The 26,317-nt window shown below is 55.6% G+C and overlaps 9 protein-coding genes across 9 annotated transcripts; 4 read left to right on the top strand and 5 right to left on the bottom strand.

Moving 5' to 3' along the window:
* Positions 1-732: 732 nt before the first annotated feature.
* On the top strand, positions 733-5,531 carry BGZ61DRAFT_107716 (uncharacterized protein). Its single transcript, XM_046236897.1, has 5 exons — positions 733-1,596; positions 1,652-1,749; positions 1,798-2,235; positions 2,290-5,070; positions 5,125-5,531. The coding sequence occupies exons 1-5, from the start codon at positions 849-851 to the stop codon at positions 5,380-5,382; spliced, it is 4,323 nt and encodes a 1,440-aa protein (XP_046098919.1). The 5' UTR covers positions 733-848; the 3' UTR covers positions 5,383-5,531.
* Positions 5,532-5,991: 460 nt separating this feature from the next.
* BGZ61DRAFT_537205 (uncharacterized protein) lies at positions 5,992-6,993 on the bottom strand (the record flags this gene model as incomplete). The annotated part of the gene is made up of 1 exon (XM_046254500.1): positions 5,992-6,993. The coding sequence occupies one exon, from the start codon at positions 6,991-6,993 to the stop codon at positions 5,992-5,994; it is 1,002 nt and encodes a 333-aa protein (XP_046098920.1).
* Positions 6,994-7,915: 922 nt separating this feature from the next.
* BGZ61DRAFT_497702 (GRIM-19) lies at positions 7,916-8,609 on the top strand (the record flags this gene model as incomplete). The annotated part of the gene is made up of 3 exons (XM_046251187.1): positions 7,916-7,966; positions 8,237-8,496; positions 8,561-8,609. The coding sequence occupies 3 exons, from the start codon at positions 7,916-7,918 to the stop codon at positions 8,607-8,609; spliced, it is 360 nt and encodes a 119-aa protein (XP_046098921.1).
* Positions 8,610-8,796: 187 nt separating this feature from the next.
* Positions 8,797-10,152, bottom strand: BGZ61DRAFT_556649 (oxidoreductase). Its single transcript, XM_046255665.1, has 2 exons — positions 9,875-10,152; positions 8,797-9,822 (listed from the first exon to the last, which is right to left on the bottom strand). The coding sequence occupies exons 1-2, from the start codon at positions 9,948-9,950 to the stop codon at positions 8,984-8,986; spliced, it is 915 nt and encodes a 304-aa protein (XP_046098922.1). The 5' UTR covers positions 9,951-10,152; the 3' UTR covers positions 8,797-8,983.
* A 631-nt stretch (positions 10,153-10,783) lies between these two features.
* BGZ61DRAFT_497704 (uncharacterized protein) lies at positions 10,784-14,626 on the bottom strand (the record flags this gene model as incomplete). The annotated part of the gene is made up of 2 exons (XM_046251188.1): positions 10,784-13,096; positions 14,615-14,626. 2 exons carry the CDS (start codon positions 14,624-14,626, stop codon positions 10,784-10,786), a joined length of 2,325 nt encoding a protein of 774 aa, XP_046098923.1.
* Positions 14,627-15,276: 650 nt separating this feature from the next.
* BGZ61DRAFT_521548 (armadillo-type protein) lies at positions 15,277-19,538 on the bottom strand. The gene is made up of 5 exons (XM_046252498.1): positions 19,016-19,538; positions 18,423-18,934; positions 18,108-18,373; positions 15,679-18,060; positions 15,277-15,628 (listed from the first exon to the last, which is right to left on the bottom strand). Exons 1-5 carry the CDS (start codon positions 19,246-19,248, stop codon positions 15,458-15,460), a joined length of 3,564 nt encoding a protein of 1,187 aa, XP_046098924.1. The 5' UTR covers positions 19,249-19,538; the 3' UTR covers positions 15,277-15,457.
* Positions 19,539-20,012: 474 nt separating this feature from the next.
* BGZ61DRAFT_362955 (kinase-like domain-containing protein) lies at positions 20,013-21,452 on the top strand (the record flags this gene model as incomplete). Its single annotated transcript, XM_046241395.1, has 2 exons — positions 20,013-20,262; positions 20,317-21,452. The coding sequence occupies 2 exons, from the start codon at positions 20,013-20,015 to the stop codon at positions 21,450-21,452; spliced, it is 1,386 nt and encodes a 461-aa protein (XP_046098925.1).
* A 443-nt stretch (positions 21,453-21,895) lies between these two features.
* On the bottom strand, positions 21,896-22,650 carry BGZ61DRAFT_497707 (ribosomal protein L18e/L15P; the record flags this gene model as incomplete). Its single annotated transcript, XM_046251189.1, has 4 exons — positions 21,896-22,114; positions 22,231-22,320; positions 22,383-22,491; positions 22,619-22,650. 4 exons carry the CDS (start codon positions 22,648-22,650, stop codon positions 21,896-21,898), a joined length of 450 nt encoding a protein of 149 aa, XP_046098926.1.
* A 287-nt stretch (positions 22,651-22,937) lies between these two features.
* On the top strand, positions 22,938-26,042 carry BGZ61DRAFT_459586 (helicase C-terminal domain-containing protein). The gene is made up of 4 exons (XM_046246931.1): positions 22,938-23,190; positions 23,349-23,798; positions 23,848-24,552; positions 24,600-26,042. Exons 1-4 carry the CDS (start codon positions 23,026-23,028, stop codon positions 25,872-25,874), a joined length of 2,595 nt encoding a protein of 864 aa, XP_046098927.1. The 5' UTR covers positions 22,938-23,025; the 3' UTR covers positions 25,875-26,042.
* Positions 26,043-26,317: the final 275 nt, after the last annotated feature.

Genomic DNA, 26,317 nt, shown 5'->3' on the forward strand with positions numbered 1-26,317 from the left:
GGGAAATCCCCCTGAGCCCTTCTTATCTCGGGTCCTCTGACCTGCGAACAACGGGTTGCATGTGATGGTGGTGGTCAAGAGTGACAGCCAGGCAGACCGGGTCAGCGCCCCGCTGGCGTCATTGCATTATCGACAAGCAGCCTGCCAATCATGGCCGGCGCTTGCTCCACAAGCACAAGCCACAAGGGACCGGCTCAGTGACACCTCCCTGGTAGCTGGCGCTCCACTCCGCTGTGACATCCACTACAGGCCCGCTGGACTCGCGCGTCCCCCGCCGCACGCGCTGAGCTGTAGGCACCCAAGTCCCTAAGTTGCCTAATAGCAGTCCACTGAAGGACAGGCTGAATGCGCCCTGGCCTCGAGCGCCCTCCACTATCTATCGCCGAATCAGGTAATACCTTAGGTTACCTCATCCCGAGTCCCAACAGCGGCGTCTATGCGATCTTCGTCGTCGTTCTCGCTCCGACAACATCACTCTCTCTACGTCTCGCATCGACGATCTCCCTGGCCTCGCTCCGAGCCTGTGCCATCTCTCCCTCGGGAGACTGCAATCCAACAGGGTCCACCCCAGCGGGTCGGCATCCCATGTCCAATCCGGCGACTCCTTCACGATAGTTTTGTTTGGTCTCAGCGATTGCGGACGTTGCTTCACGGCGCAAATCAATCACGAACAGCGGCCCCTCGTTTCTCTCTGCGCACGTCTCATCTCTTCGATATTCTCCTCATAGCGACGCCCACAATTCCCCGATAATCCGGTCCCGTTCGTCCCGACACTGCCGTTTGCTTGACGCTCGCCCCCGCGCTCCTTCGTCACCCTCCTCGCCCGGCCCGATCCGATCTTCACAGCCATGCCTCCTCAATCAGACGCCGGTCCCTCGCGGGCCAGTATCGGTGACGATGATATGAGAAAGCGCGTGAGCAAGAAGCTTCACAAGAAGCGGCGCGAAGAGCGCACGGCCACGGTGTTTCCGGAGCCCCTACGAGACAGCGACGACTCGGCCGAGGAACAGGATGCCCCGAGCCAAGGGCCGCCCATGTTTATGAACATGAACCAGAGCATTTTTGGCCTTATTGCTGCTGCCGGGTCCCGCGTCGACTTTAATGACCGTTTCGACGGCATCAGCAGTGACGAGGAGGAGGGCCACGGGACCACTCGGCGGGATACCCGGGCAGATGACCTTGCTAAGACCTCGGTCCTCAAGGTGTCCTCCAAAGAAAAAGGTAGTCGCCGCAAGAAGTTCTCTGATCACAAGCTCTTGCGCTCCTTACCTACCTTGCCAAAACTTCTCCCCAAGTCAAAGCGACACTCAAGCCGCCTATCAGCGCCAAAGGAGGAAGCCGAGGAGTCGAGCGAGGCCAGCACGAGTAGTGCATCAACGCCTCCCACCTTCACACTGACCCGCCATGATAGCCGGCAGGCGCCTATGATGAGCCGGATGCTTGAAGCCAAGGCTGAGATGGTCAACCGGCCGAGCTTTGACGTCGAGAGGCTCTCCTCTGATGTCAGCAGCCAGAGCCAGAGCGTCGACCTCCCTCCACTGGCCAAGAAGTTGATGGAGATCTTCGAATTTGACGAGCCAGAGCAAGTCATCGAAGGTTCGTGGATTCTATTCTCTTCCAGGCTTCGCTCATGATCACTAACATACCTCAGAGTATCCTTGCTGGCTGTTGCAGAGCGTCCTTCTCCAAGGCTACATGTACATCACGTCCAAGCATATTTGCTTCTATGCCTACCTCCCCAAGAAAGCTGTATGTTGTTCATCTAACCTTTGTGGAATCCTACTTACCAGTCAACAGCATGATGTTGCCAAGTCTGGATATCTCACCAAGACTGGAAAGCGAAACCCCAAGTACAACCGCTACTGGTTTCGACTCAAGGGCGACGTATTGGCTTACTACCGCGACTCCACCAACCTCTACTTCCCACACGGCCAAATCGATCTCCGGTATGGTATCTCAGCAAACATCACCGACAAAGACAAGGACGGTGTGCACTTTTCCGTCGTGACCCATCACCGAACGTACAACTTCAAGGCCGACAGTGCTCCTAGTGCCAAGGAGTGGGTCAAGAGCCTACAGCGCGTCATCTTCCGGAGCCATAACGATGGCGACAGCGTTAAGATCTCTCTGCCCATTGAGAACGTCATTGATATCGAAGATACCCAGATGATCCAGTTTGCGGATACCTGTAAGATTCGTGTCATTGATAATGACGAGACATATGCCATCGATGAGGTATGTTTCTCCTATCCAGCAACCACTTACTTTGGCCATGACTAACTATCACAGTATTTCTTTTCCTTCTTCAGCTTTGGCAAGGAAGCCATCAATGTCCTCAAGATCCTCATTGAAGATGCTTCCGCTGGAAACCGCAACGCGGAAAAGGTTCTCGCAACTCCGGAAGACAGAGTTTCGTTGCAGCCGCCCTCAAGACGAACACCGCCGACTTCAAACAGGCACAGCATCCATGTGGACAAGATTCGCACAGGAAGGTTGCCTGGGCAAGTCAAGGCCACTCTATCTCCCATGTCTCCCCAATCGCCTGGCCAAATGAGCCCCCGAGCTAGTTCCGAAATGCCATACCGGGCCAGCCTAGATGCATTCAGGCAACTAGGGCGCAGGAGTCTCGACGTGTCCAGTCTCATCAGAGAGCAAAGCCCGAGGAGGAGTTTCAGTGGAACACGCCGCCAACATCGAGATGGAAATCGAACGCCAAAGCAAGAGCAAGACTCTACGGACTCGTTCGCTCAGTCATCCACTGATGATCCAAGCATCTCAAATCTGGCTGCATCTTCCAACCTGGCCAGCTCTTCCAACGAGGACCCTTCGGCAAGCCAGATCCTCAGAGGGAGCGAGGTCTTCCACAGCCCAACAATGCGCAGATCGGCGTCGGCTAGCAGAACGGTAGGTTCTGGGGCCAAGAAGCAGACACCCCGGAATTCGTCGTCAAATTTCGTCCCGCATCCCGTAGCACATGCTGCGACAACTGGGTCCATGCAAAGCACGCAGCGTGACAGCACACAGCGTGACAGCTTCGATGCTCAGCGCCCAGGGACTCCCACCCTACAGAACATTACCAAGATGGGCGCCTATCCCCTTCAACGGGCGAATGCTTTTGCCGAGTATCTGAGCAAGACAAGTGTACGCATGGGCTCACTTTTTGCTACAGAGTCAATGGGATACGTGGAGAAGGTGTCGGGCATGTGGAAGGGTGGCCACAGGCACTACGACGAGCCTGCAGGCCTCAGAACGGATGACGATGATCTCGAGGAGGACGCCGATGGCAAGGTTCAAGTCTCGATGGACCGCTTCCGTGCTCACTTCGCTCTGCCTGAGACGGAAAAGCTCCAAGCCACATACTTCGGCCACATCCTGCGTGTGCTGCCCCTGTATGGCAAGTTCTACATCAGCGACCGGTCCTTCTGCTTCCGAAGCTTGCTTCCAGGAACGAGGACGAAGCTCATTCTCCCTCTCAAGGACATCGAAACTGTTCATAAGGAGAAGGGTTTCCGGTTCGGCTACTCTGGTCTAGTTGTAGTCATTCGAGGGCATGAAGAGTTGTTCTTCGAATTCAACAAAGCTGAGATTCGAGACGACTGCGCAATCACGCTCCTCCAGAGCTTGGAAACGACTAAATATCTCGAAAAGTCTGGAATGCTTGACCAAGAGGAGCAGGAGGAGGAGGATTCCTACATAGCAGAACGCGACGCGCTGAAGTCGGTTCGACAGGATGAGTTTCCAGACCACGAGCTGGAACTTCCTCACAAGACATCAGGAATCCCCAACGCGCCAACCATCCTGTTCGACGACCCGAACTGCTCGGCTCTGGCCTTTAAGCCGCAGAGCCCGATGAAGATTACATGTCTGACAATCGGATCCAGAGGAGACGTTCAACCCTACATTGCGCTATGCAAAGGCCTCCTCGCCGAGGGCCACAAGCCTCGCATCGCCACCCATGCCGAGTTCCAGGACTGGATCGAGTCCCATGGCATCGAATTTGCCCGGGTTGAGGGTGACCCTGGCGAGCTGATGCGCTTGTGTATCGAGAACGGGACATTCACGTGGTCTTTCCTTCGCGAAGCAAACTCGACTTTCCGAGGATGGCTCGATGATCTGCTCGACTCGGCATTCAAAGCCTGCGAGGGCTCAGAGATGCTCATCGAGTCTCCGTCGGCGATGGCTGGTATTCACATTGCGGAGAAGTTGGGCATCCCTTACTTCCGGGCATTTACAATGCCATGGACGCGTACCCGAGCGTATCCCCACGCCTTCATCATGCCGGAGCACAAGATGGGAGGCGCATACAACTACATGACCTATGTCATGTTTGACAATATCTTCTGGAAGGCCACGGCATACCAGGTTAACCGATGGAGAAACAATACCCTTGGCCTGCCCAACACGAGCCTGGAGAAGATGCAGCCGAACAAGGTCCCATTCCTGTACAACTTTAGCCCCAGCGTTGTGGCGCCTCCTCTGGACTTTTCGGATTGGATCAGGGTCACTGGATACTGGTTCCTGGACGAGGGTGGTGAGTGGGAACCGCCCAAGGAGCTCCAGGACTTCATCGACAAGGCGAGAGCAGACGGCAAGAAGCTAGTTTATGTCGGGTTTGGATCCATCATCGTCAACGATCCTGCCAAGATGACGCAAGAGGTCATCGACGCCGTGCAGAAAGCCGACGTCCGATGCATTCTCTCCAAGGGCTGGTCTGACCGAATCTCTCCCAAGGATGACCCGAACAAGGCCCGGCCTGAAGAGCCCAAGATGCCAGCGGATATCCACGTCATCAAGTCGGCACCGCACGACTGGCTCTTCCGGCAGATTGACGCAGCTGCTCACCACGGTGGTTCAGGTACCACTGGAGCTAGCTTGCGAGCGGGAATTCCTACAATCATCCGACCCTTCTTTGGAGATCAGTTCTTCTTTGCCAGCAGAGTGGAGGATCTTGGAGTCGGTGTCTGGGTCAAGAAGTGGGGAACCAATAGCTTTGGGCGAGCACTGTGGGAGGTGACTCGGAATGAGCGAATGATTGTCAAGGCACGGGTCCTTGGCGAGCAGATTCGCAGTGTAAGTCTGACCTTGACCTTGTCTGTTTGGAATAATGAGCTAATGCCTATGCAGGAGACTGGTGTTGACACGGCGATCCAATGCATATATCGGGATCTAGAGTACGCGAAGAGTCTGATCAAGCGAAGGGCCGGCAAGAACAGCCAGAACGAAGCTGTTGAGGACGACGAAACGGAAGAGAGTTGGACATTTGTTGGGAGAGACGAGCCAGACCCTGACCACGTCACCAAGAAGCTGAGTGACGGGTTGACGGGTCCCAGTGAGAAGGCGCCGGGAAGCCAGGTGCTGGAGACGTCGGATGTGGCGACATAATTCACGGGCAAAGAAGGGAAACCGGGAGATTTGGTGCTGGTCTACGACGCAAACGCATCATTTGGATTGTAATGTTGGGAGTCTGGACGTCGGTTGGATGGGTGACTTCAGACTCGACTTTTGGGTTGTGTGATGAGATGAGACACGGACATAGACGCTGACACGTTAGAGCCATGATAGAGAATGCATTTCCAGAGCCCAGGGCATCGAGGTGCTTTGGTGTATTATTGGTGGTGGTGCATGTTTAGCTTGACGTGGTAGAGGGCATGGCAATTGGTGTGTATCTACTCATGACTGGATGGAATCTTACATGACAATAGGTTCACTCCGACTACGACTCGTCACTGGATACGAATGGCAAGTTACGTTATGGGGGGGCAGCAAGTCTTTAAGGGGAGATGTCTATCAATTCCGTCCACGTTCCATCATCCACCAGCCCGCTTTAAACCCCCACCGAAATTCTCAACTCTCTCTGTTGCTGTTGTCGACTCAACTCGTTCGTCTCCGTTGTTGTCGACTCAACTTGATCTTTTTTTGTTGTTGTCGATTCAACTCTGTCGGTTCCTTCTCGACTCAACTCGATCCGGTTTAGCATCATGAAGGATCCGTCTAGTCGATGTAGAGCAGATCGGGATCACGCACATGAGGCCACAGGCTAGCCCACGGCCCATAGATGCGGAAGAAGTCTCCCGCGTTGAGGGGCATGACAACATCGCCAGTGGGCCAGCGTCGAACGGGCAGTCGCGCAACGCGGAACCACCAGCGGTCGAGGAACTGCTCCTCCAGCTCGGCCTTGCGAGGATCCCGCTCCACGACCATGCCCTGGCCGAGGTGGTTGAGCACCATGTTGCCGTTGCGGTCGCGGGCAACCTCCCACAGCAGGTCCATGAAGTCGGGACAGTCAAACCAAGGAGATGACAGGAGCACGTCGCGCCAGATGCCGTCGGCGTGGGCGGCTGGGTCGTCCTCCGGCTGCGGCTTGCCGAAGCAGCGGCGGAACCAGGTCACCATGGCGCGCATGTCGTGATAGTGCCAGCAGCGACGGGCCTCGGGGTCGCCGCGGTCGCCGCGGGGAGGGCGGCTGGCGCGGTTGGCGCGGTCGAGGGCGGCCCAGAAGTTGGCCTGCATGTGGTTGCACTTGGCCGACCAGGTCTCCATGTAGCCGGGCGTGTTGACGGCCGGGAGCGCCATGTTGAAGACGTCGTAGGCGCGCGAGGCCGCGATCCAGTCGGCGTCGAGCTGGGCCGAGCCGGGGACGATGGGGCTTTTGTTGGTGGGGTAGGTGAGCTGCGGAGAGGGTTGGAGCTGTCGCTGTTGCTGGCGCTGTCGCTGTTGATTCCGCTGTCGGTGTGGCGGCAGCCCGTTGACAATAACAGGCGGCTGCGCGGTGGTGGTAGCAGGCTGCCCGGTGTTGGCGATGGCAGGCTGTCCGTTGTTGGCGACAGAGGGCTGCCCGGCGCTGGGAGCAGGCTGCCCGTTGTTGGTGCCAGATGGCTGTTCGGCGTTGGTGACAGATGGCTGTCCGGTGTTGGCAACAGACTGCCCAGTATCGGTAGCTGGCTGCCCGTTGCTGGCATCAGACGGCTGCCCGTTGTTGGTACGAGGCGCCATGATCAAGGGTGATCCCCCAAGGGAGACGAGAAAGTAGATGAGTGTTTGGTGATGCCAAGAGAGTTTGGACGAGGAATGGGATGGTGTTTGACCACTCCAGAGGAGTTGGAGAGGGAAGAATATGTGTTCATGGCAGTGTTGAAGAGCGGTTGTTTAAATATCTTTGGGTGCTGCTCACCAGTTGTTCACCTGAGATGGATGTGAGAACGCGCGCAAACAGAGGTTGAGCAACGCCTGACTAACATGCTCAACAGCCATTGTTCTCGGTTATTCAAGCAAACAATGTACTAATTAGGATGAATGGCTACCAATGGAGACGTGGGTTCATTGCCAACAACCTCGTTCAACAGTCAACACAACGCTCACACTTACAATAGGCAAGCTCGTTTCCTCGAGCATCAACCCTTCATTGTCCTCTGCCGAGCAAAACAACTACCAGTTGCGGAACAAAAAACAAGAGTCTAACCGTATTCGGACCACATTCACTTCCATTTCCATCACCATGTTCCAGTCACGTCTGCAGCATCGCCCAACACACACCTGGGAATAGCTTCACCCGCGCCAACGCTCCCTTCGTAATCCGTGCGAATCTACTGGCTCCCAAACCCACCCTCGCTCTAGGGTAAGTCAACCCCCCGGTTCTACCCCCGGCCGCCCTTCAGCTTTCCGCTCCACAATTCCCACCTTACGTAATCCGGAAAGCCGTTCTGGCGATTGGGGAATCATCAATCGAGCCTCGCAAAACAATCACCTCACGCTCGTCGAAACAATCGCTCTCGACAAACCGCCCGACCGCCCATTGTGCCCCGAATCGACGACCGACGGAGGGTCCAGGGTAGCCAGACGAACCTTTTTCGACGTCGCCGTGACGCAATTGAGCCCCGGCCAATTCCTCGAACCAACCCCAAACAGATTGCCCATCATGGCCCAGGATATGCCCCCCCGGGGCGGGTACGAGCCCGTCCAGTACAAGGTGCGTTTTTAGGAGAAGTGGGTGGTTTGATTGAGTGGAGGCGGAGCAATGGGGAGAATGGTATGGGCCGTGGGACTCGCGAGAGCCTCTGTCCTCCTAGCCGAGCCGGTAAAGAGGGATGACGGAAGAGAAGGAGGGATGACGGAAGAGAAGAAGGGAAAAGGAAGAGGAAGAGATGGAATACACTGGCAGAGAAGGTCGAACCTGGACAACATGGACCAATTGGCTACAAAACACCCCAAACCACCACCCAACTAACCTCCTCAACAGCGCAACCTCCCCGCCAAGGGTTTCCGCCCCGGCATCATGCTGCTCGGCATGGGCGCCATCATGAGCTACGGCTGGTACAGACTCGTCCACGGCATGCGCGAGGCCAACGAGCTCGGCCGCGAGAAGATGTGGGCGCGCATCAACCTGATCCCGCTGCTCCAGGCCGAGGAGGACCGCGACCAGGTCCGCCGGTACTGGGCCGACCAGAAGCGCGAGAAGGAGCTGCTCGGCGAGAACGCCAAGGTGTACCACACTGACCGGTGAGTTTTTTACGGATGTCCTCTTCTTCGCTGTATGTGTTTGTGCTGATGTATTTGTCCACAGCTTTGTGAAACCGACCTTTGCCGTCACCCCTCCTCCCACGACCAACTAGACAGATTGGGCAAAAAACGGGTTGGCATGGGATGTGAGGCGTGGACGCTGGGGATGACAAGAGAATGGGACTTCTCTTTTGTTTTGCGTGTGTGTATATATGTATTTGACACTGGTGGTTGCGCTGAGGCTCCCGAAACCAAGCAGAGGAAGATGAAGAGAAAGGCTTACAACATCTATCCTGTGTTTTCTCATCCCAGTTTTGAGATGTGTTGTGAGGAGAGAACTAATGTGAAGCAGGATTATCGATTATCGAACAAGTTGAATCTGACAGACAACTGACACAGGATGTATAAACACCATCGCCAACCAGCTCAACCACAACGTGACGGTTATTAACCCAGCCAAGTTACCCACAAGATCATATCTAAACACCTACAGCCCAACCTCCTTCTCCGTCCACTCCCACAACTCCTTCGCCAACGCATCATCCCAACACGCCGCACCGCCCTCACTCGGCTTCCCAACCGGCTCGAAGAAGGCCACCCTCCCAGCAGCCATCTTCTCCCTGACGCCCTTGCCCGCGGCCGCCCACGCCGTGTTGCAGCCGCCCTGCTCGGGCGTCATCAGGCCGCGCGGGTTCGTCACGTACACCAGCGCGCGGTTCCAGAAGCCCAGCGTCGACACCAGCTCCGTGGCCACGACGCCCGGGTGCACCGCGACGCTCGTGATGCGCGGCTCGCGGCGCGCCAGCTCGCGCGCGAAGACGATATTCGCCAGCTTGCTCTGCGCGTACCGGCCCCACGCGCCCAGCGCCATGTCCTCCTGCGGACTGCGCAGCGTCGCAAAGTCGACGCCGCCGCGCGGGTGCCCGCGGTAGCCCAGCGACGTCAGCGCGACGAAGCGCACGTCGGAGCCGGGCTGCTCGGCGGTACGCCGCATCACGGGCAGCAGCCGCAGCAGCAGCGCCGCGTTGCCGACGTGGTTGGTGCCGAACTGGACCTCGAAGCCGTCCGCGGTCACGCCGGCGGGGACGGCCATGATGCCGGCGTTGGCCACGAAGATGTCGAGCCGCGGCTCCGTGAAGGCCGCGGCGGCCGTGCGGATGCTCTCGAGCGACGCGAGGTCGCACTGCAGAAAGGTGCCCTTTACGTTGGACGGCAGCTCGGCGAGGACGGCGTCTGCGGCGAGTTGGTTGCGCCCGGTGAAGTACACGTGTGCTGGGTTGTGCTTTGCGAGGTGGAGGAGGGCTGTCTTTCCAACGCCGCGAGTGCCTTTACACGGCATGTTAGTTACGGCTTTGCTGTTAACGAAAAGAGAACATACCGCCGGTGATGAGGATAACCTTGCCAGAGAGGTCGGGAAGGTCCTTCTCAGGGCTGAAGCCGCAATAAGAAGTCATTTTATAAGAATGTGTAGCTTCGTTTCGTATAGATCAATCGATATCAATCAACCCAAGCGTCAAGTTCCTAGTAGATGTTAAAGCTGCGTCTGAAGCTGTGCCGGTGCGTCTCTGTCCATAATGCCATCAAGAAAAGGAAACCATCCCCTTATATATATACAACACCTCAATCTCCCCAAACTGCCATCCTGCTGTCCACGCCACAATTCCTTCCCGGTGACGTTTCGCAGGCGGGGAGGAACCAACGCAGACACGGGCGGATGTCCGGCCGGCGAGGAGCGGGTTACCTCTGTATTACAGACTATCGCGGCCGCGTGCTTATTACACCAGGACTTGTTAGCACGGGATAGTACATAATCCCGGAAGTGGCCCACTAGCACGCGGTGAGATTCCTCCGACGGGCTTCATTCTGCACCAAAAATGGCAGAGTCACCACTTCACTCATTAGAGCTTGATAATCAAACCCCAAGCCTCCAGGTTTAACCATTGCGAATCATCACTACGGAGATTAGACATGGTATTAACGCCGGTAGTCTCATTCTCTATGTTCAGCGCAATTGCTCAGCGCATCCCACTATCTACATCGTCCACACTATCATCTACAACCCACCCTATCATCTGTAGTCACACTGAAATCACAAAGCCCCTAAGCCACCTCTTATGTTGTCAAGTATGGCGCCAAAAACAGTTTGTTTGCTCCATTTACCATCTCCCATCCTTCCGAAACGGGGGTATACTACATTGACATACACAAAACTCCCAGCTGATTCCTTGGCTCTCTAAACTCCTCCTTCTTCCTCGACTTCGTCAATCTTCACCTAGTTACCCCCGTATCAATCACCAGCCGCCTCCAGCTCCGCCAGCAGCTCGCGCTCCAGATCGTCATCGTCAAAGTCCTCGCCCTGGTCCTCAGTGACGACCCGTGTTCTGTCGTCACCTTCCGTGCCTTCGTCTCCAGTAGGGCCAGGCGTCGGAAGGCTAGTACCCTCCTCATCGGCGTCTTCGCCATTTGGCGTGCGTACTGACCGTAGTGTTGAGGCACCTCGGCTCCTTGCCACACGCTGCTTCTTGGCCAGAACGCTCTCGCCTGCAATGCTAGAAGAGCCGTCATCATCCGACTCATCAGAGTCGGCACGAGCCTTTCGCTTAGTGCCCTGCTTCGGAAGACCGTCCGTGCCGTCGCTCTCCACGTCCGAGTTGGCAGCACTGTCAAAGCCACTCTCCGAGTCATCGTCATCATCGAGGCCGAGGATTTCCTGCAAATCTTTGTCGGCCGTATCCCAGTCAAAGTCTTTGAGGTCCTTTGCCTCTGCCTCATCCTCCTCGTCTTCCTCAGATGCCACTTCAGTGGTGTCATCGCTCCTCTCTCGGTCCGCCTCAAGGATATCCAGAAAGTAAGGTCGTTCATCCAAGCGCCGCCATTGGCTTAGGCAGTCGATGAGCCAGTTCTGGTTCACAATCTTGATACTCGAGATCTTGGCCGCCTGTTGGACCTTTTTTGTTCGAGGTCGCGACGTGGCAACCACAAGATGCGTCACTCGTTTAGAGACGCTATCTAGAACCTGTGCACCAAAGCTTTGTGCCTGGATGCCAATTTCTGACTCCTCAACCTTGACTCCCAAGGGCACGAGACCGGACAAGACAATCACTAGACCAGAGAGCACGTTAGACTTTAGCTCGTCCAAGATATCGCCCGCATCCGGGACCATAGATAGGTCAACACCGTCATCCACGGATGCCCTCCGTCGGGATTTGCTGTGGCCAGGTGGGTGTGTGGGTTCCGACTGTCTTCGCTCCGCTCGTCTCTTGTCGTACGTCTCGTAGAAAGCCGTATGGATGTCAGTGAGGTGGTCTTGGAGAGTAATGAGCTCCTCGTCGTCATCAACCAGCAGATGCCGGTGATGACTGTGTGACGAGTCTCCATTCTGGGGGTCTTGTCCATGCTCATCCTCCTTATCCAGCTCTTCCTGCATGTGTAGTAGCGGTCGGTCGGTGAGTTGCTTCTCTAGCGTCTTCTCCTGCTCCTCGGTCTGGCTTTTCAGGCTGGCCGCATCGTCTCCGCCGCTCATCCTTACTAGCTCGTCGAGAGGCGATGCCTTGCCAGCGCTGGTAACCGATTTAGCAGCCGCGATAGGAGTCGGCTTCGGTGGGGCCGGTAGGAGATCTTGTCGCTTGGGTAGGAAGCTTGAGTTGATGTCGCCGATGCCCTTGAAGAAGTCGTATGGGACTACCTTGATCAGGTTCGGTCGATTTAGGGGCCACACATCGGCACGGTCATCAATGATGACAACCATGTCGGTGCTGACAGGGAACAGGCGCTGAAGGCTCTTGGAAGTAATGCTGCCGTTCTCGTCACGGCTGATGACTCGGTTGCCAAACAGCTTCTTGTCGGGATCCACGAGGCGAGCAATATTTAGGGCATACGCGCGTGTACCCATGGTGTAGACGTGTAGCTCATACATGCTGGAGACCTCCTCGAGGAACTCGGCCAGGCCAGGACGTAGCTTGATGTAGTAGGTGCAACCGTTTACCAGTCCCCGTGGGCCATCATCGTTGAGCTGGAAGCTCTTGACGTCCTTGACGGCCTCGTGGTTGGGATTTGAAGGGTCACCCTGCCACTCGCCGATAGTGGGCTCGATACACGCATGGATGATGGTCTGGTCCAGATCGACGACAAGACTCAACTTGCGCTGGCGGAGGAGACGCTTCTGGGTATCGTGTTCGGCTTTGGTGGCGACACTCTCGCTCACCATTAGGCCCGTCTGGTCGTGGGTCATGTTGATCATGGCACGGTCGGTATCGCGTTCCTCGCTGGCCCAGTTGGTCTCGGTCATGTCGGCACCGCAGAGACTGCACATGCCTTGAATCTGGACCTCATGGCCGCAAGACTCTTCGACCAGCATGCAAGGGCCGTCGGCACCAATGACCATTCCCTCCTTGACGCGCCATTCTTTGAGGATGCCCTCAGCAGGACTGTCAAATTCAGTGTAGGTCGTCTCGTCGCTCCATTCGTCGTCGTTGATCCTGCGTCTCCAGGTGAACTTGTACTCGATGATGCTCTCCTGCTTCTTGATTGAGTCGCCGGGGGACTTGAGGAGTTTTGTTATGGTTATGGGGTAGTGCAGGCGTGTGCCCATAGGCACGACCTTGTCGTACATGTTTGAGGCGTTATTTCAACGTCGTAAGGTGGTGGTGTTTCGGTGGATGTGTTTCTGCAAGAGTCCAGTCAGCACGCGTTCATACGACATCGCCATTCGGGATTCAAATAGCAATTGACCAGCCAGCGGACAGGCAACAGCCAGGAAAAGAGCCGCAAACGTGAGTCGCGTTTCGCAGCTCATGATGCGTCATAGATAGCAACGTACCTGAAGAGAAGCCCTCGATTTGATCCTTCTCAGCATCGGCGCTGCAGCCTAGCCCATGGCCTCCCCAGAAAGGGCGCGACGATGCGATCAGCAGCAGCCACAAGGCCGTCGTTTCTTTGTCGCGTCAGATGGCTTGACTCTTCGATGGCCGGCGATGTCTCTTTCGATGGGATGGGTGGTTGTTGAAGGCTCACGCTCGCACTGACGCGCGAGAGAGTGACGCAGTTGGCACAGACACAAGAAGGCTGGCGGGAGCTCTCGCACTCACAAGCTCAAGCTCAGCTTTAAGTGGCTCCTGCGTCGCGCCTGCCCTTGTTGCCGCAAACGGACCCACGGCAAACGGGAAAAGAGGCTGTGCTGGGTCACGTGGACGGGCGCGCGTCCGGAGAATCGGGGATGCGCTGGAACGCTAATCCGCAAAGTGTGGCGCTGCACGTGGCCAGTTCACACGATGGGTCAGTGGCGTGGTATGTGGTCTGAGCGTTTGCCTTTCCTTTGCCGCTCCGACGTCGATCGATGATGCTTGCTTGGTGTTCTGTCAGGAGGGAAGCGTAAAAACAAGGTAGGCAAGGGGTCGAGCTTACCCTGACCAGCAATGACGTGGGGAAGAAGCGATGAATGGGATCGGTCAGAAAGAAAATAGAAGGCGGGAGATCGGGGGTCGATTTGTGCCAATGGAATGCAACCACAGGAGGGGTTCGTAGTGTCGCACAAAGGGCGGGGTGGGCTTCGGAGACGAGAAGACGGCGACGCGTGTCTGGGATATATGTGAGTCGCCAGCGGAGGAGGGGAGGATTTCAGGGTGGAGCGAGGTTAAGGTAGGTGATAGAGGTAGGTAATAGCTTACTAGGACGATCAACCCGGTATCAACAAGTACCAATACAATGGCCCGCTGGACGGGACGGCTATTGGGGGAGCAGTCGGTATAAAAAGATGGTTGCGTCAGGCCGGTACTAGTACAGTACAGGACCGGAACAGGCAATTCAGGTCAAGGTCAGGGTTGTAGGGCCAAGGTACGGATACCTACGAAAAGTACTCCCGTACAACTTTGTGCCCACGGAGCCTCAGAAGCGTGTCCTATGATCTGCTCGCAACTGCCGCGAAAATAGGTGGGAGGACCCGCCCTTTTTGTACTTTTTGGGCCTAAGCAGCCACCAGCTTCTGGCTGGGGGAAGCCGAGTCGTACCTGCCCACTGTCCGCGCTCCCGCAGTCCACTGGCAGCTGCCCACTGACCGCATAGCGCCTGCCTCCCTGGCTTGCCTTCTGGCTGCGCGCTGCTGGCTCCTGCTCTGCGTCACCTTGCTCGTCATGGATCCGTTGCTTCCCCGAGCTTGGCTCTGTATGCGGCAAAGCCTCGGCTCGCCCAATTAAGCCAGTCTGGCTGTCGTTCTTTGTTCAATCCCCCTGCATCAAGCATGCCCTCGTCTCCTCGCGTGTCTATTTCTTTGTCTCGGCTCATCTCGTCAACAACAGAGCCTACCACCACATCCGGTGACTGCGACTTGCCTCCTGATCAAGTGGGTTGGTATAGCTCGACAGCTTACTGCGGGGCAGCTGTAGCAGTCACGGTATCTCGTGCAGTTGTGGGGTTGAGTGGCGTAACCACGCCATCGATCGATTTACCCTACAGCTTCGCGACATACCACAGGTGACTCGTCGCCCATGAAGTTGCCTGATGAAAGACGAAGACTGCGGGGAATTGGTTCATCGATCTGGTTTAATCTGTGTTCAATTCTGCATCTCATTGTTGTAAGATTAGCTGTAGTCCCAGCTCCATAGCTCCATCTCAGCTAAACCACTTAAACACTATTTTAGAAAATGATCAGAAGCCTCACTTCCAACCTACGCAACTTTGCTTAGCTTCTCAACCAAACGCCGCAACAGAATCCAAAACACACACACATGATTTAAGACGAAAGTGGACCAAATTAACAAACCACGCACATTTAACTCGAAAAGATCGCACATAATGACCTGGTATCAATTGCGAAATAGTAAATTCTCATCAATCCATCTATGTCATCATTGCATTCCCGCCATCACTCATGCCATCATACCCAAGAGGATCCAAACTCCGCTGCTTTCCTTGATGACCGTATAATACACAATTATTTCCCGTATAATGTACTGTTGTTGCCATCTCAAGCCGTCGCCTGAATCACCCTGAACCCTTCCGACACTAGCTTCGTAATCTCTTCATTCTTGTGCTGCAGCAGTCCCAAGGCAAAGGCAACATCGTTCCATTGCCTCTCAGTCTCGCAACGGCCGAGTCGAGCGGCCAATTTCTCAGCAAGTTGCTTCGCGTGTTTATCCTGCGCATGTTAGCTACTGTACTGTCGGGATGATAAATAAAGAAGCTCACCTTCTCCACAAAGCCCAAAAGGAAGCGCACAACCCTGCGGAAGCTCTCTTCCTCCATCTTGCCACCTGCACTGAGCAAGCTGAACATGTCGACGAAATGATTGTACACGGCGTTGTCCTTGGTGCTGAGTTCAGTGAAGAACATTCTGGCCAGGTCTGCGATCCGGCGATCCTCATCCTCCAGACACTTGGCCATCTCGCCTAGCTGACCCTTGACCTTGACCTGTCCAGCCAAAATCAAGAACGTCAGCGTCATCAGACATGTTCGCTTGACGGACGCATCATCGTCAGCCAGACGGCGGTACAAAAAGTCCGTGTTCTCATCAATCAAGTGGTTGAAGCAGACGGCCATGTCACCTAAGGCGATGACAGCGTTGGATCGTACCGTGGCGTCGGGCGACCGCTCCATGATGGTGATGAGGAGGGGCAGGTTGACCTCGCAGTACTCGGCCGACACACACATGAGTTTTGCCAGACACAGCGTTGCGGCGGCCTGGAGGCCTTTGTCGGCGTATGTTGTGTTGTTGGCGCAGATCTCTGAAACCAGAGGACCAAACACAGCCAACAGCGAGCTGGGGCCGTACAGGAGTTCCCGTTCTCGGATGTGCGCCATGGCTTCTGTAAAGTCGTCTTCAGTTGTGCCTCCGATGAGGTCCAACTCGTCGGCATCCTCCTTGTCCTTTTCCGCCTTGGCAGGAGCTAGCTTCTCCTTCTCCTGCTTCCTACGCTTGAAGTCTTGTTCGCACAATTCAAGATGAACAATCTGCTTGATTGCCACATGGCCAACAATGAACAGGAGTTGGGACAGGCCAATGGCGTTGTCTCGCTTCTTGGGCTTGTCGCCCTGAGTGCCAGTTTGGTCAGCGTCTGGGGCAGCCTTAGTGTCATCTCGAGAGACTGGCCGAGAGCCAGGTCGAGACTGCGGCTGGCTAAAGACCTGTCGCGCCTTTCGACGAATAATATCCGAGCAGAGCGTGTCAGGGTGCTTGGAGATGGCATACATGGCGTTGATGGCTTGCTCCGCCACTCCATACCACTCCTTGCTGTCCGAGGGAACCTCGGTGATGGCGGCCAATCTCACTGATACGGCATGGTCGTTGGGCAGGCGAGAGAACTTGGCCGGCGAATCCTTAGCTTGCCGGCCAATCGGGTTAATCCTCCTCAAGGCGATGCAGGTGAACTTGGCCAGCTGGAGATCATTCCGTCCGTGGGATCCAAGACCAGTGCGGAGCATCGTCTCCATTTCACCCACCACAATCTCAGGATTTGCCGTTGCCAGCATGCCCAAGACAATGATGGCACCTCGTCGCTGAGTCCGCGAAATTTCCCGCCTCTGGACACCATAGACCTGCCACAGCTTGGCGATGACGACGTCGAGGATATGCCCGCTCTTCATCATAGTCGCAAGCAGCTGCTCTAGAGAGGTGAGCTCAGCAGGAGTTGCTCCAAATGTCAGACTGATCATGTTGCGAGCAATGTAGTTTGCCGCGTCGTTGGGACTGAAGGAGTCGGGGGCCTCGAAGAAGAGGCGTTTGTAGCAGTCAATCAAGTGCGTCTGCACTCCCTTGCCCTCGTCGCTATTGCCCTTGGTCCAGATCAGACGGAGCATGCGTCGAATACCGTCCTTGTTCTGCTCAATGTTGTAGGCATCGCCGACCTCGAAGTAGTCAATGGCCTCAATGACCTCGCTCTTGTTTCTCGATCCCAAGAGTTGGCAAATGGTGCCGGTGGCATCGTGGAGTACATCAATGAATTTGATGGCCTCGTTGTAGTACCTCCTCGTCAGAGTGAGTTTTTCAATGGCCTCACTCGTGGCAGCTTGCTCTTGGGCCTGCTTGATGGCCTCGACTTTGTCCTCCTCCGTCATCTGCTTAGGCTTCATGGGAGAGCCAACCTGTGTGGCATCGTCCAGAAGCGTGTTGTCGACAGTGGTGTTGGCGCCCTCGCCGCCGAAGCTCGGGACACCGGGTGGTGGCTTCAAAGCATCCAGCTCCTCCTCAACCTTGTCTAGGCGGGCTTGCCACTCCTTTTTGGAGAGCTGTGCGCCGTGCATAACAGTGAAGGGATGAGTCTTGATGAGGGTTCCTAGGAGTTTGATAGCATTTCGCCTGACATTGCTGCTCTTGTCCTCGAGACTTCGGCATGCAAGCTCGGCAGCCTTCTGGCGTCGCTTGGGAAACTTTTGGTCAAGCTCGCAAAGTCTCATATAGACTTGTAGTGTCCTGCACCTGCAGTACGGGTTGATGTCGAGGAATCGCTCTTCCAACACATCAAAAAAGGCATTAAGTTGAGACTTGTGGTTCTCACTGCGCTCGTCCTGCTTGCTGAGATGGCCAACCATGTTGCCACATACCTCGATCAACGCACAACGAAGGGTATAAGACTGTTGATGTCAGAGGGGAGTTTTTGCATAGTGTTTGATAATCTTACCTCGCTGTCCAACTGTTTCGCAAGCATTGTCATCTGCTTAATCACCAGGCGAGGAGCCAACTCTGACAGCTTCGCAATGAATGATGAAACGGACTTGGGTCCTCGTGTATCGTTGGAGTTGAACTCTTTGTTGCTGATTTCTCGCAGCACCTCATCGGCAAGTTGTGGGTAGTCGTAGGTCTCTGCGAGAATGTGCAGAAACTCGGCCATGGGCTCCGAAAGGTGCTCAAAGTAGGTAAGGTTCTGGATGATGTTGATTTGCGCAGCTATGGTTGTTAGACTTGATCGGCCTCTGGACAAACTGGCTGAACATACCATATCCATGACCGTGGTGCTTGACAGCAATGCACAAGACCTTGAAGCAGTGCATCCGGATGGTGGTGTTCTTGACGCGCTGCTCGCTCTCGAGGATCATGTAGACCGGACGGGTGAGGAGGCCGATAAATGTATCCCTCTCGCTGGTGGTGAGGAAGATCTTGGAGAGCTTGAGTTTCAAGACCTTGCACATGATGTCCAGGGCAGCCTGGAGTTGGCTTGCAGAGTCCCATACGGCCTCCTTGTCCTTGGCGGCGCCCTTCTTGGGCTTTCCACGTCCACGGGATGCGGGAGCGGCGGAAGACTTCTCGGCGGCCTTAGTCTCGACAGCGGCAATGGTCCATTGCAGCAGAAAGCCGTAGATCTCGAGGAGCTTCTTGTGGTGCAGTACCGAGTCCTGCTCGTCCGGAGAGTCGATGTCGTTGTGCACACCGTCGGCCTCGGCACTCAGGCCGCTCATGACAAGGTCGAAGATCTTGCTGAGGGCGTGGGTCGGGAGGTAGGCCGTGTATCTGGAGGGATCAAGTAGCTCAGAATCGCGTCCCAATGTAGGAGGGTCTGGAGAGGAGGGGTCAAGGGTGGTGGGTGCTAACTTGAGGAGGAACTGCAGGGAGTCCATGTGGGAGGCGCGCATGATGGCGTCCGGGTTGTCGGCCACGGCGTCGACGATGGGGTTCAGCACGGAGTTGATGACGGGGTTTGTGAGGCCTTCGGGGTCATTCTCGCAGTCAAAGAGGGCGCTGTCGGCCTCGGGCGTGGGGATGCTGGCCGGGTCCGACATGTAGTGCTTGAGCGCATCGTTGATGTCGAAGTTGATTGTCTCCATGACGGGCAATCTGTGGGTTGCGCCGCAATGGGCGCGAGCGTGAGGGTTATGGAGAGTCGATGTGAGGGGTGTGGAAGGGGGAAGTGGGAGAAGGATAGGTGCAATCAAGAGCGGACCATCTGGCGGCTCGGTCCGAGTTGAATGTCGTTAGAGAGTTAGCAGCTGTATGGGCGCACAGCGCTCTGTCGTGTATCGGTTCCGTCTGCGCCGTCACGCGTGGTTGTGTCGCGTTGGGCGGTGGTAGTTAAATGGCGATGCTACGTACTCGATGCGGACAATGGATTAATGTGTTGGCGGTGATGGCAAAGGTCCCTCAGCAACGAATTGTTTTTGTTTTCTTTGACGCGCGCCCGCCTTTTTCCCCGCCATCGCCAGCGCAGTCGTCCGCTAAAACTCAGCGCGTGTTGTGCCTGGTAAGCCCCTGCAGTGCCGCACCTCCAAGAAGCCCCTCCACCGAACGATCCGCCCAACTCTTCCCCTCGAGAAACCGCTTCAAGGCTTCTTGCTGCATGATCCTTGTTTACCTTTAGGTTGCTCGGTACGTCTTGGTTGTGAATTGGGTTTTGGCAGCGGATCCGGGGATTTTTCCATGCGATAAGCGTCTGTGCTGAGGAATCCTGTTTGTGGGACGGACAGTTGCAAGGCGAGACACGCGAGGCGAAACCAATCACAACGACGGCGCAATGGCTGCCACAGCCCATCACCACCAGGGAGAGGAGCCCTTCGAGATCCACGAGGATGCGAGGACAGAGGATACCGAGATGATGGCCGAGGAGGAGCGCACCGAGGAAGCCGTGCCGCCGACAGACGAGGCAGAACAACAACAGTACCACCACCAGGCCCCACAGCACCAACATCAACAGTCTTTTGAAGAGGAGGAAGAGGAGGACATCCCCGACGAGAGCTCCGAGGACGAGGCGGTCGACCGCACCGTCCAAGCCGACATGGAAAAGCTGCAAGGCGACTTTCCCGGCTTTCGCAACAAGTACCGCCTGATAAAGCGAATTGGCGAAGGTAATTGGTCTCTCCGTCTTGCTTGATACCTTCAACTGACTGTTCCTGTCTCAGGCACCTTCTCGACCGTCTACAAGGCTGAAGACATCATGTACGACCACTTTGACAACAGCTGGGACATCGAAGACGACTCGACCAAGTGGACGCCGCCGCCGCTGAAGCGCACCACAAGCCAATCGTCGCACCGGTCCCCTCGCCGCAAGGCCCGTTACGTCGCCATCAAGAAGATTTACGTCACTTCCAGCCCCTCACGCATCCTCAACGAGATCGAACTCCTCCACGACTTACGCCAATGCCCTTCCGTCTGTCCCTTGATCACCGCCTTCCGCCATACCGATCAGGTCGTGGCCATCCTGCCGTACTTTCGCCACGGGGACTTTCGCGCTTACTTCCGGGACATGACCATATCAGACATTGCTATTTACCTACGCTCGCTCTTCACGGCCCTCAAGAGCGTTCACGACCACAAGATTCTCCATAGAGACATCAAACCTACCAACTTCCTGTACGATCCGGCCACGCAGCGCGGTGTGCTTGTTGACTTTGGCCTCGCTGAGCGGGAGGGCTCGGACTGCAAGCCATGTCTCTGTCACGAAACGCGGGATACCCGCAAGCATCGCCAGGCAAATTCGGCCTGGGCACAAAATTCAACCAACCCACAGGTCGGGTATCCCAAATCCGACACCCGTTCCTCCCGCCGTGCAAATCGCGCCGGCACCAGGGGTTTCCGTGCCCCTGAGGTCCTTTTCAAGTGCACTGAACAGACGACCTCGATTGACATTTGGTCTGCGGGGGTTATTCTGCTGACGATAATGTCGAAGCGTTTTCCCTTTTTCAACTCGGCCGACGATGTTGAAGCTATGATAGAGATTGCTACTATCTTTGGCACCAAACGCATGAAGGCTGCTGGGTTGCTGCATGGCTGTGCCTTTGAGACTAGCATCCCCACAGTGGGACAACAAGGGTTTAGCATGGAGAAGATTATTCTTTGGAGCACATGCCGAACCGACGATAAGCCCTTGACACCTGACGAGAAATTGGCGGTCAGGTTCCTCGAACGCTGCATGGAGTTGGATCCAAGCAGGAGAATCACTGCCGAGCAAGCGCTGGAGCACGAGTTTCTAAGAGTCGATAACCCCGCCAGTCAAGAGCTGGGGGATGAGGATGAGATGGACATGTTGCATGCCTAGTAGGCTCTCTTTTGCATTGAGGCACCGTCGATATGGATGGGCGCGGTCTCTGTACTAATAGACTATCATCACAAGAGGCGTTTTGGGGAATTCCGGGAGGGTAGATAATCATGAGGGTTGGTCAGATATCCAAGCATACAAGAGATCCTAGGTGAATGTGTAATCATAAATCATTACACCTATCCTCGGCCCTATCGCGCACACATGCACCAAACTCCGCTGGTTGCTTGCTCTGGAAATGCAGACATAGTAGGTCATGGGCGAAAATCGATTTTTATTTCGTTAAACTCCGTCCGAGAGTCCCTGATTGCAATGCTGGAAGCCGACCAACCCAGGTCCCTCCCCCATCTCCCTGATTCGGCGTCCAGGGGCCAGGACCATTTTCATCCATGAAAACCTGGTTCCTAAATCCACAAGCCCGACTCCGGCCAGCATAAGTTTATCTATGCCACAAGCTCAACAACACCACCGGCCTCAGTGATCTTCTTCTCCGCCAGACGGCTCACCCATCGCGCGCGGACGACCAGAGGGATTTCGGGGAGACGGCCCTTGCCGAGGACCTTGGAGTAGCCGAGGGGGAGGAGGTCGAGGACGGGGACGGTGTCCTTCTTCTCGCCGGAAACGTAGGCATCGCGGGTCTCGACGGGGACGAGAGACCAGAGCTAGTTGCGAGTTAGCAAATTTGTTGCTTGATTCCCGCCAGACTCTTGTTTCTTGCGTGCACTCCCCGCACCTAATCCACCGAAACAGAAATCGCGAAATCGGGAGGGATATGTACCTTGTCGAGGTTGATGATGGGCTTCCAGAAGTGGGCCTGCTGCTTGTGGAAGTATCGCATACCGACCTTTCCGAAGTAACCAGGATGGTACTGTTTCAAGGGTTAGCCATTCGATCTTGTCGTCGTCGTTTATCGATTTCGGGTCGTCGAACCTTGTCCATGTTGGTTCGGTGGTGGTGCTGACCACCGGCAAGACCACGACCACCGGGATGCTTGCGGTGCTTTCCGACACGTCCCTTACCGGCGGAGACGTGGCCGCGGCTGTGAAGAGAAAAATGTCAGTCCATGATGTTTCCTGGAGTTGTTGAGTTGGCGGGCAGGCTCAAATGCTCAATGGCACGGAGCCGTTCTCGCCAGGAAAGAGCCCGTCGGGCAGGATAGCACGTACTGCTTGCGGGTCTTTGACGTTCGGGTAGGCATGGCGACGGCTGTGGTGTTGTCGCTTTTCCGGTGTACAGGACGAAGACTGGAGGTGGGTGGTGATGTTTTTGCGACGACTTCCAATGGCTAGCACCGGAAAATTGTTAGGCGAGAGGGCAGGGCAGCCCTAAACCTGGGAAATGGCAATTGGCAGTTGGTGGGAGTGGGTATTGGGCGGCGGGCAAAGGGCCTGTGCGGCCTGGCGTGACGTATCAGGTGACCTCGCGGCAGAAGCGCGGTGAAGCTCGGTGTGGCCCCACTAAGACCTGCCAATGACGGGGGTGACGATTGCCACAGCGCGAAACCTGGTGCATCTCTTACACAGCACGCGACACGATACAACTCGGTGCTGAGGTCAGATTGCGGACTGGCAAGATGACGGCTGAGTCCATGGACGGCATCACTCGCGGCCTGGAGAAGTTGGACTTTCACCACCCGTACACGCCCTACGATGTCCAGGAACAGTTTATGAAGACCGTTTTTGATGTGCTGGAAGCTGGAGATGGACATGTTGGCATCCTGGAGAGTCCAACAGGGACGGTAAGTTTCTGCTTCTGCCGAGGACTGGCGTGGGAGCCGGATGATGTGCTTCACTCTGGGAGCCTCTTGAGACTCGTTGGAGTTCAAGTTGGCTTAGACCGCCTCTTCTGGTTGTCCCAACCAACAGTACTATGACCCAACTAACAAGCATGCACTAGGGAAAATCACTCTCACTAATTTGTGCATCTCTAACGTGGCTGCGGCATCACAAGTCCAGCAAATTCGAGGCCTCACTCCAGGCTTCTGCTGACGCTTACAAGGACGAGCCATCCTGGCTCGTCGACCAGCTCCTCCGTCGCAAGCGAGACGAGCTCGTCAATAGGTGGGAAGACCGAGAGAAGCGACTTGAAAACCTCAGACTCAAAGAGAAAGCCCTCGAAGAGCGTGGTCGCAAACGACGGCGTATCGAAGATGCATCACTGACCGGCTCCCGTGTGATCGATGAAGATGCCGAGTGGCTGCTGGATGACGTTGATGACCGCGACTCAGGTCCTCAGGATGCCCTGTCCGGCCTGAGTAAAGAGTCGCGAGAAGTTTTGACGAGCATCGGCCTGGGTGGCCCAAGAGGCCGGGCCGACGACGAAGACCTCCTCGAGGAAGAAATCAAGGTGCGATTTCTGGACCGACCGCAAAAGGCCAGAATAGTAACTTCAGTAGATCTATTACACTTCAAGAACACATTCCCAGCTCTCCCAATTCATTACCGAACTCCGTCGTCCCACATTCCCACCCTCGCTGCCTCCGTCCCTCGCCAAGGACGACCAGTCTAAAACAGAAGCTGTGAAGCTGCTGCCTCTGTCGTCTCGTCAAAGGCTCTGTATCAACCCCTCAGTCTCCCGACTTGGGTCCGTCCAGGCCATCAACGACCGCTGTTCCGAGCTTCAGCAATCGAAGTCGAAAAATAAGTGTTCATTCGTCCCCAAGGAGGAGCTTCTTTCGCAGACCCATCAATTCCGCGACTCTGCCCTTGCCACACTTCCAGATATCGAAGATCTCCATCAACTTGGCAAATCCCTCGCCGTCTGCCCCTATTATGCATCTCGAGCTGCCTTGCCAGGAGCCGAGATTATTACACTTCCGTATCCACTACTCCTACAAAGAAGCGCGCGAGAGGCCCTCGGAATCAAGTTGGAAGGGAACATTGTCATTATCGATGAAGCACATAACATCATGGATGCGGTAGCGAACGTGCATGCAGCGGAGATCCGAAGGAGCGATCTCAAAAGAGCACGGGGCATGCTGGGAATCTATGTCAGGAAGTTTGGCAAGAAACTGAAAGGTGTGAATCGAGTGAATGTTGGTAGGGTCGGCAGAGTCATTGAAGGACTCAGTGAATGGATGGAAGGAGCTCTGAAGTTCAAGGCAAGTTGGCAGTCTGTGGTTTTGGGTAATCACTAATGTCTGAGCAGCAAGAGAACGGCATTGTAGATGCAAACGATCTCACCAGGCCGAAGGGCATTGATCAGATCAACATGTTTGAACTGATCCAGTATATCCAGGAGTCGAAGCTGGCGTACAAGATTGAGAGTTACGTATCCCATGTCGAGAACGAGGATGCAACGGGTAAAGCGTCACCGAAGTCTAGCACTCCCGTCCTTCATACTCTGGTGGCATTTCTTGTTGCTCTCACCAACCTCAGTTCCGAGGGACGGATATTCTACGAAAAGATCAAGGATCCTGCGCCAGACATTAAACTCTCCTACCTACTTCTATCACCGACGCATGCATTCTCCTCCATTGCATCAAGTGCGAGAGCGGTGGTCCTCGCGGGTGGAACAATGTCGCCCTTTGACGACTTCAAGGACCATCTGTTTCCGTCGCTGGGAACTGACAAGGTGACTACACTGAGCTGTGGCCATGTTATTCCACCGGAGAACCTCTGCGTCTGGACACTTGCAACGTCTCGACCGGGAATGGCCCCATTCGAATTCAGCTACCAGCGTCGCGGTGACTCAGAGATGATAACACAGCTGGGACTCGCTATTCTGAACCTGTGCTCCCTTGTTCCAGACGGTGTCGTCGTGTTCTTTCCGAGCTATGGCTATCTTGACGAAGTGGTTGCGGTATGGGAGCAAAAGCAGGGGGCAAATGGTCAGCCCATATGGGATCGACTGGGGTCTCGGAAAGCACTGTTCAAGGAGGCACGAGGCGGGTCCAGTGACGAGGTTCTCCAGGAATATTCCCAGGCAATCCTAGGCGAGTCCAGCAACGGCAAGGGTGCACTCCTTCTCAGCGTCATCGGCGGGAAGATGTCGGAAGGCATCAACTTCTCAGATCGGCTAGGGCGGTGCGTTATTGTCATCGGCCTTCCATACCCTAATATTGCGTCGCCTGACTGGAAGGCCAAGATTGAGTATATTGAGACGACCACAAAGGCCAATTTGACCTCTCAAGGTGTAGGCAATGAGAGCGCCACGGCGCGGGCTAAACAGGCGGCCCGAGATTTCTACGAAAACGCCTGCATGCGGGCCGTTAACCAAAGTATCGGTCGAGCGATCCGGCACCAGGGAGACTACGCAGCCATTGTGCTCGTGGATCGACGGTATGGAACGGAGAGAATCCGTGGCAAGCTTCCGGGGTGGATTCGTGGTGGCCTGGTTGGAGACAGTCACGAGAAGGGCCTCGGAGGGCTAATGGGGGCAGTCGGAGGATTTTTCCGAGGAAAGAAGAAGACGATGAAATAGACGAATATGAGAGGCTTTTTTTGGCCGCGGGAAACATTACCATGCCACCAGCAAGGCGTGTTTTCTTCTGTGGGAATCACCTCACCTCGCCTCACCTCGCCTCACCTTGTCGACTTGGGAAATTCGAGACCCTCTGGCGGATGCACAACAACTGGCAAATGCACCCCGGAGGTGAAGGCGGTCGACTCACGGAGAGGCCCAAAAGGAGGGTTCCGCTAGTGGGACAAGCCGAGAAACGCAGAAGCAAGCACAGAACATTCGACCGACTGCAGCACGCTGCAGGCTCTTGCGGGGGGGAGTAGCCCTAGCGGTCGTTTGCCTCATTTGAGTCAGAACGGTTGTGGGCTAAAGGCGAAGGGTGTCCAACCGAATCGCCCAGGCCGTCTCGGTAGGGCCGTTGAAGGGGCATCTGGCAGCTCCTTCACGCATTCAGGCGTTCTCAA

The sequence above is a fragment of the Ilyonectria robusta genome, assembly GCF_021365365.1.
Source record: "Ilyonectria robusta strain PMI_751 chromosome Unknown BGZ61scaffold_23, whole genome shotgun sequence".
Lineage (NCBI taxonomy): Eukaryota > Fungi > Ascomycota > Sordariomycetes > Hypocreales > Nectriaceae > Ilyonectria > Ilyonectria robusta.

Coding starts and splice junctions, on each gene's coding strand:
- BGZ61DRAFT_556649 (XM_046255665.1), bottom strand. CDS start 9,950: ATGACTTCTTATTGCGGCTTCAGCCCTGAGAAGGACCTTCCCGACCTC. Junction 9,823..9,874: donor GGTTATCCTCATCACCGGCG/GTATGTTCTCTT, acceptor TGCCGTGTAAAG/GCACTCGCGGCGTTGGAAAG.
- BGZ61DRAFT_459586 (XM_046246931.1), top strand. CDS start 23,026: ATGACGGCTGAGTCCATGGACGGCATCACTCGCGGCCTGGAGAAGTTG. Junction 23,191..23,348: donor TGGAGAGTCCAACAGGGACG/GTAAGTTTCTGC, acceptor AGCATGCACTAG/GGAAAATCACTCTCACTAAT. Junction 23,799..23,847: donor TCCTCGAGGAAGAAATCAAG/GTGCGATTTCTG, acceptor TAACTTCAGTAG/ATCTATTACACTTCAAGAAC.
- BGZ61DRAFT_521548 (XM_046252498.1), bottom strand. CDS start 19,248: ATGGAGACAATCAACTTCGACATCAACGATGCGCTCAAGCACTACATG. Junction 18,374..18,422: donor GCACCACGGTCATGGATATG/GTATGTTCAGCC, acceptor TAACAACCATAG/CTGCGCAAATCAACATCATC. Junction 15,629..15,678: donor TTTTGGGCTTTGTGGAGAAG/GTGAGCTTCTTT, acceptor TAACATGCGCAG/GATAAACACGCGAAGCAACT.
- BGZ61DRAFT_107716 (XM_046236897.1), top strand. CDS start 849: ATGCCTCCTCAATCAGACGCCGGTCCCTCGCGGGCCAGTATCGGTGAC. Junction 1,750..1,797: donor CCTACCTCCCCAAGAAAGCT/GTATGTTGTTCA, acceptor ACCAGTCAACAG/CATGATGTTGCCAAGTCTGG. Junction 5,071..5,124: donor TTGGCGAGCAGATTCGCAGT/GTAAGTCTGACC, acceptor ATGCCTATGCAG/GAGACTGGTGTTGACACGGC.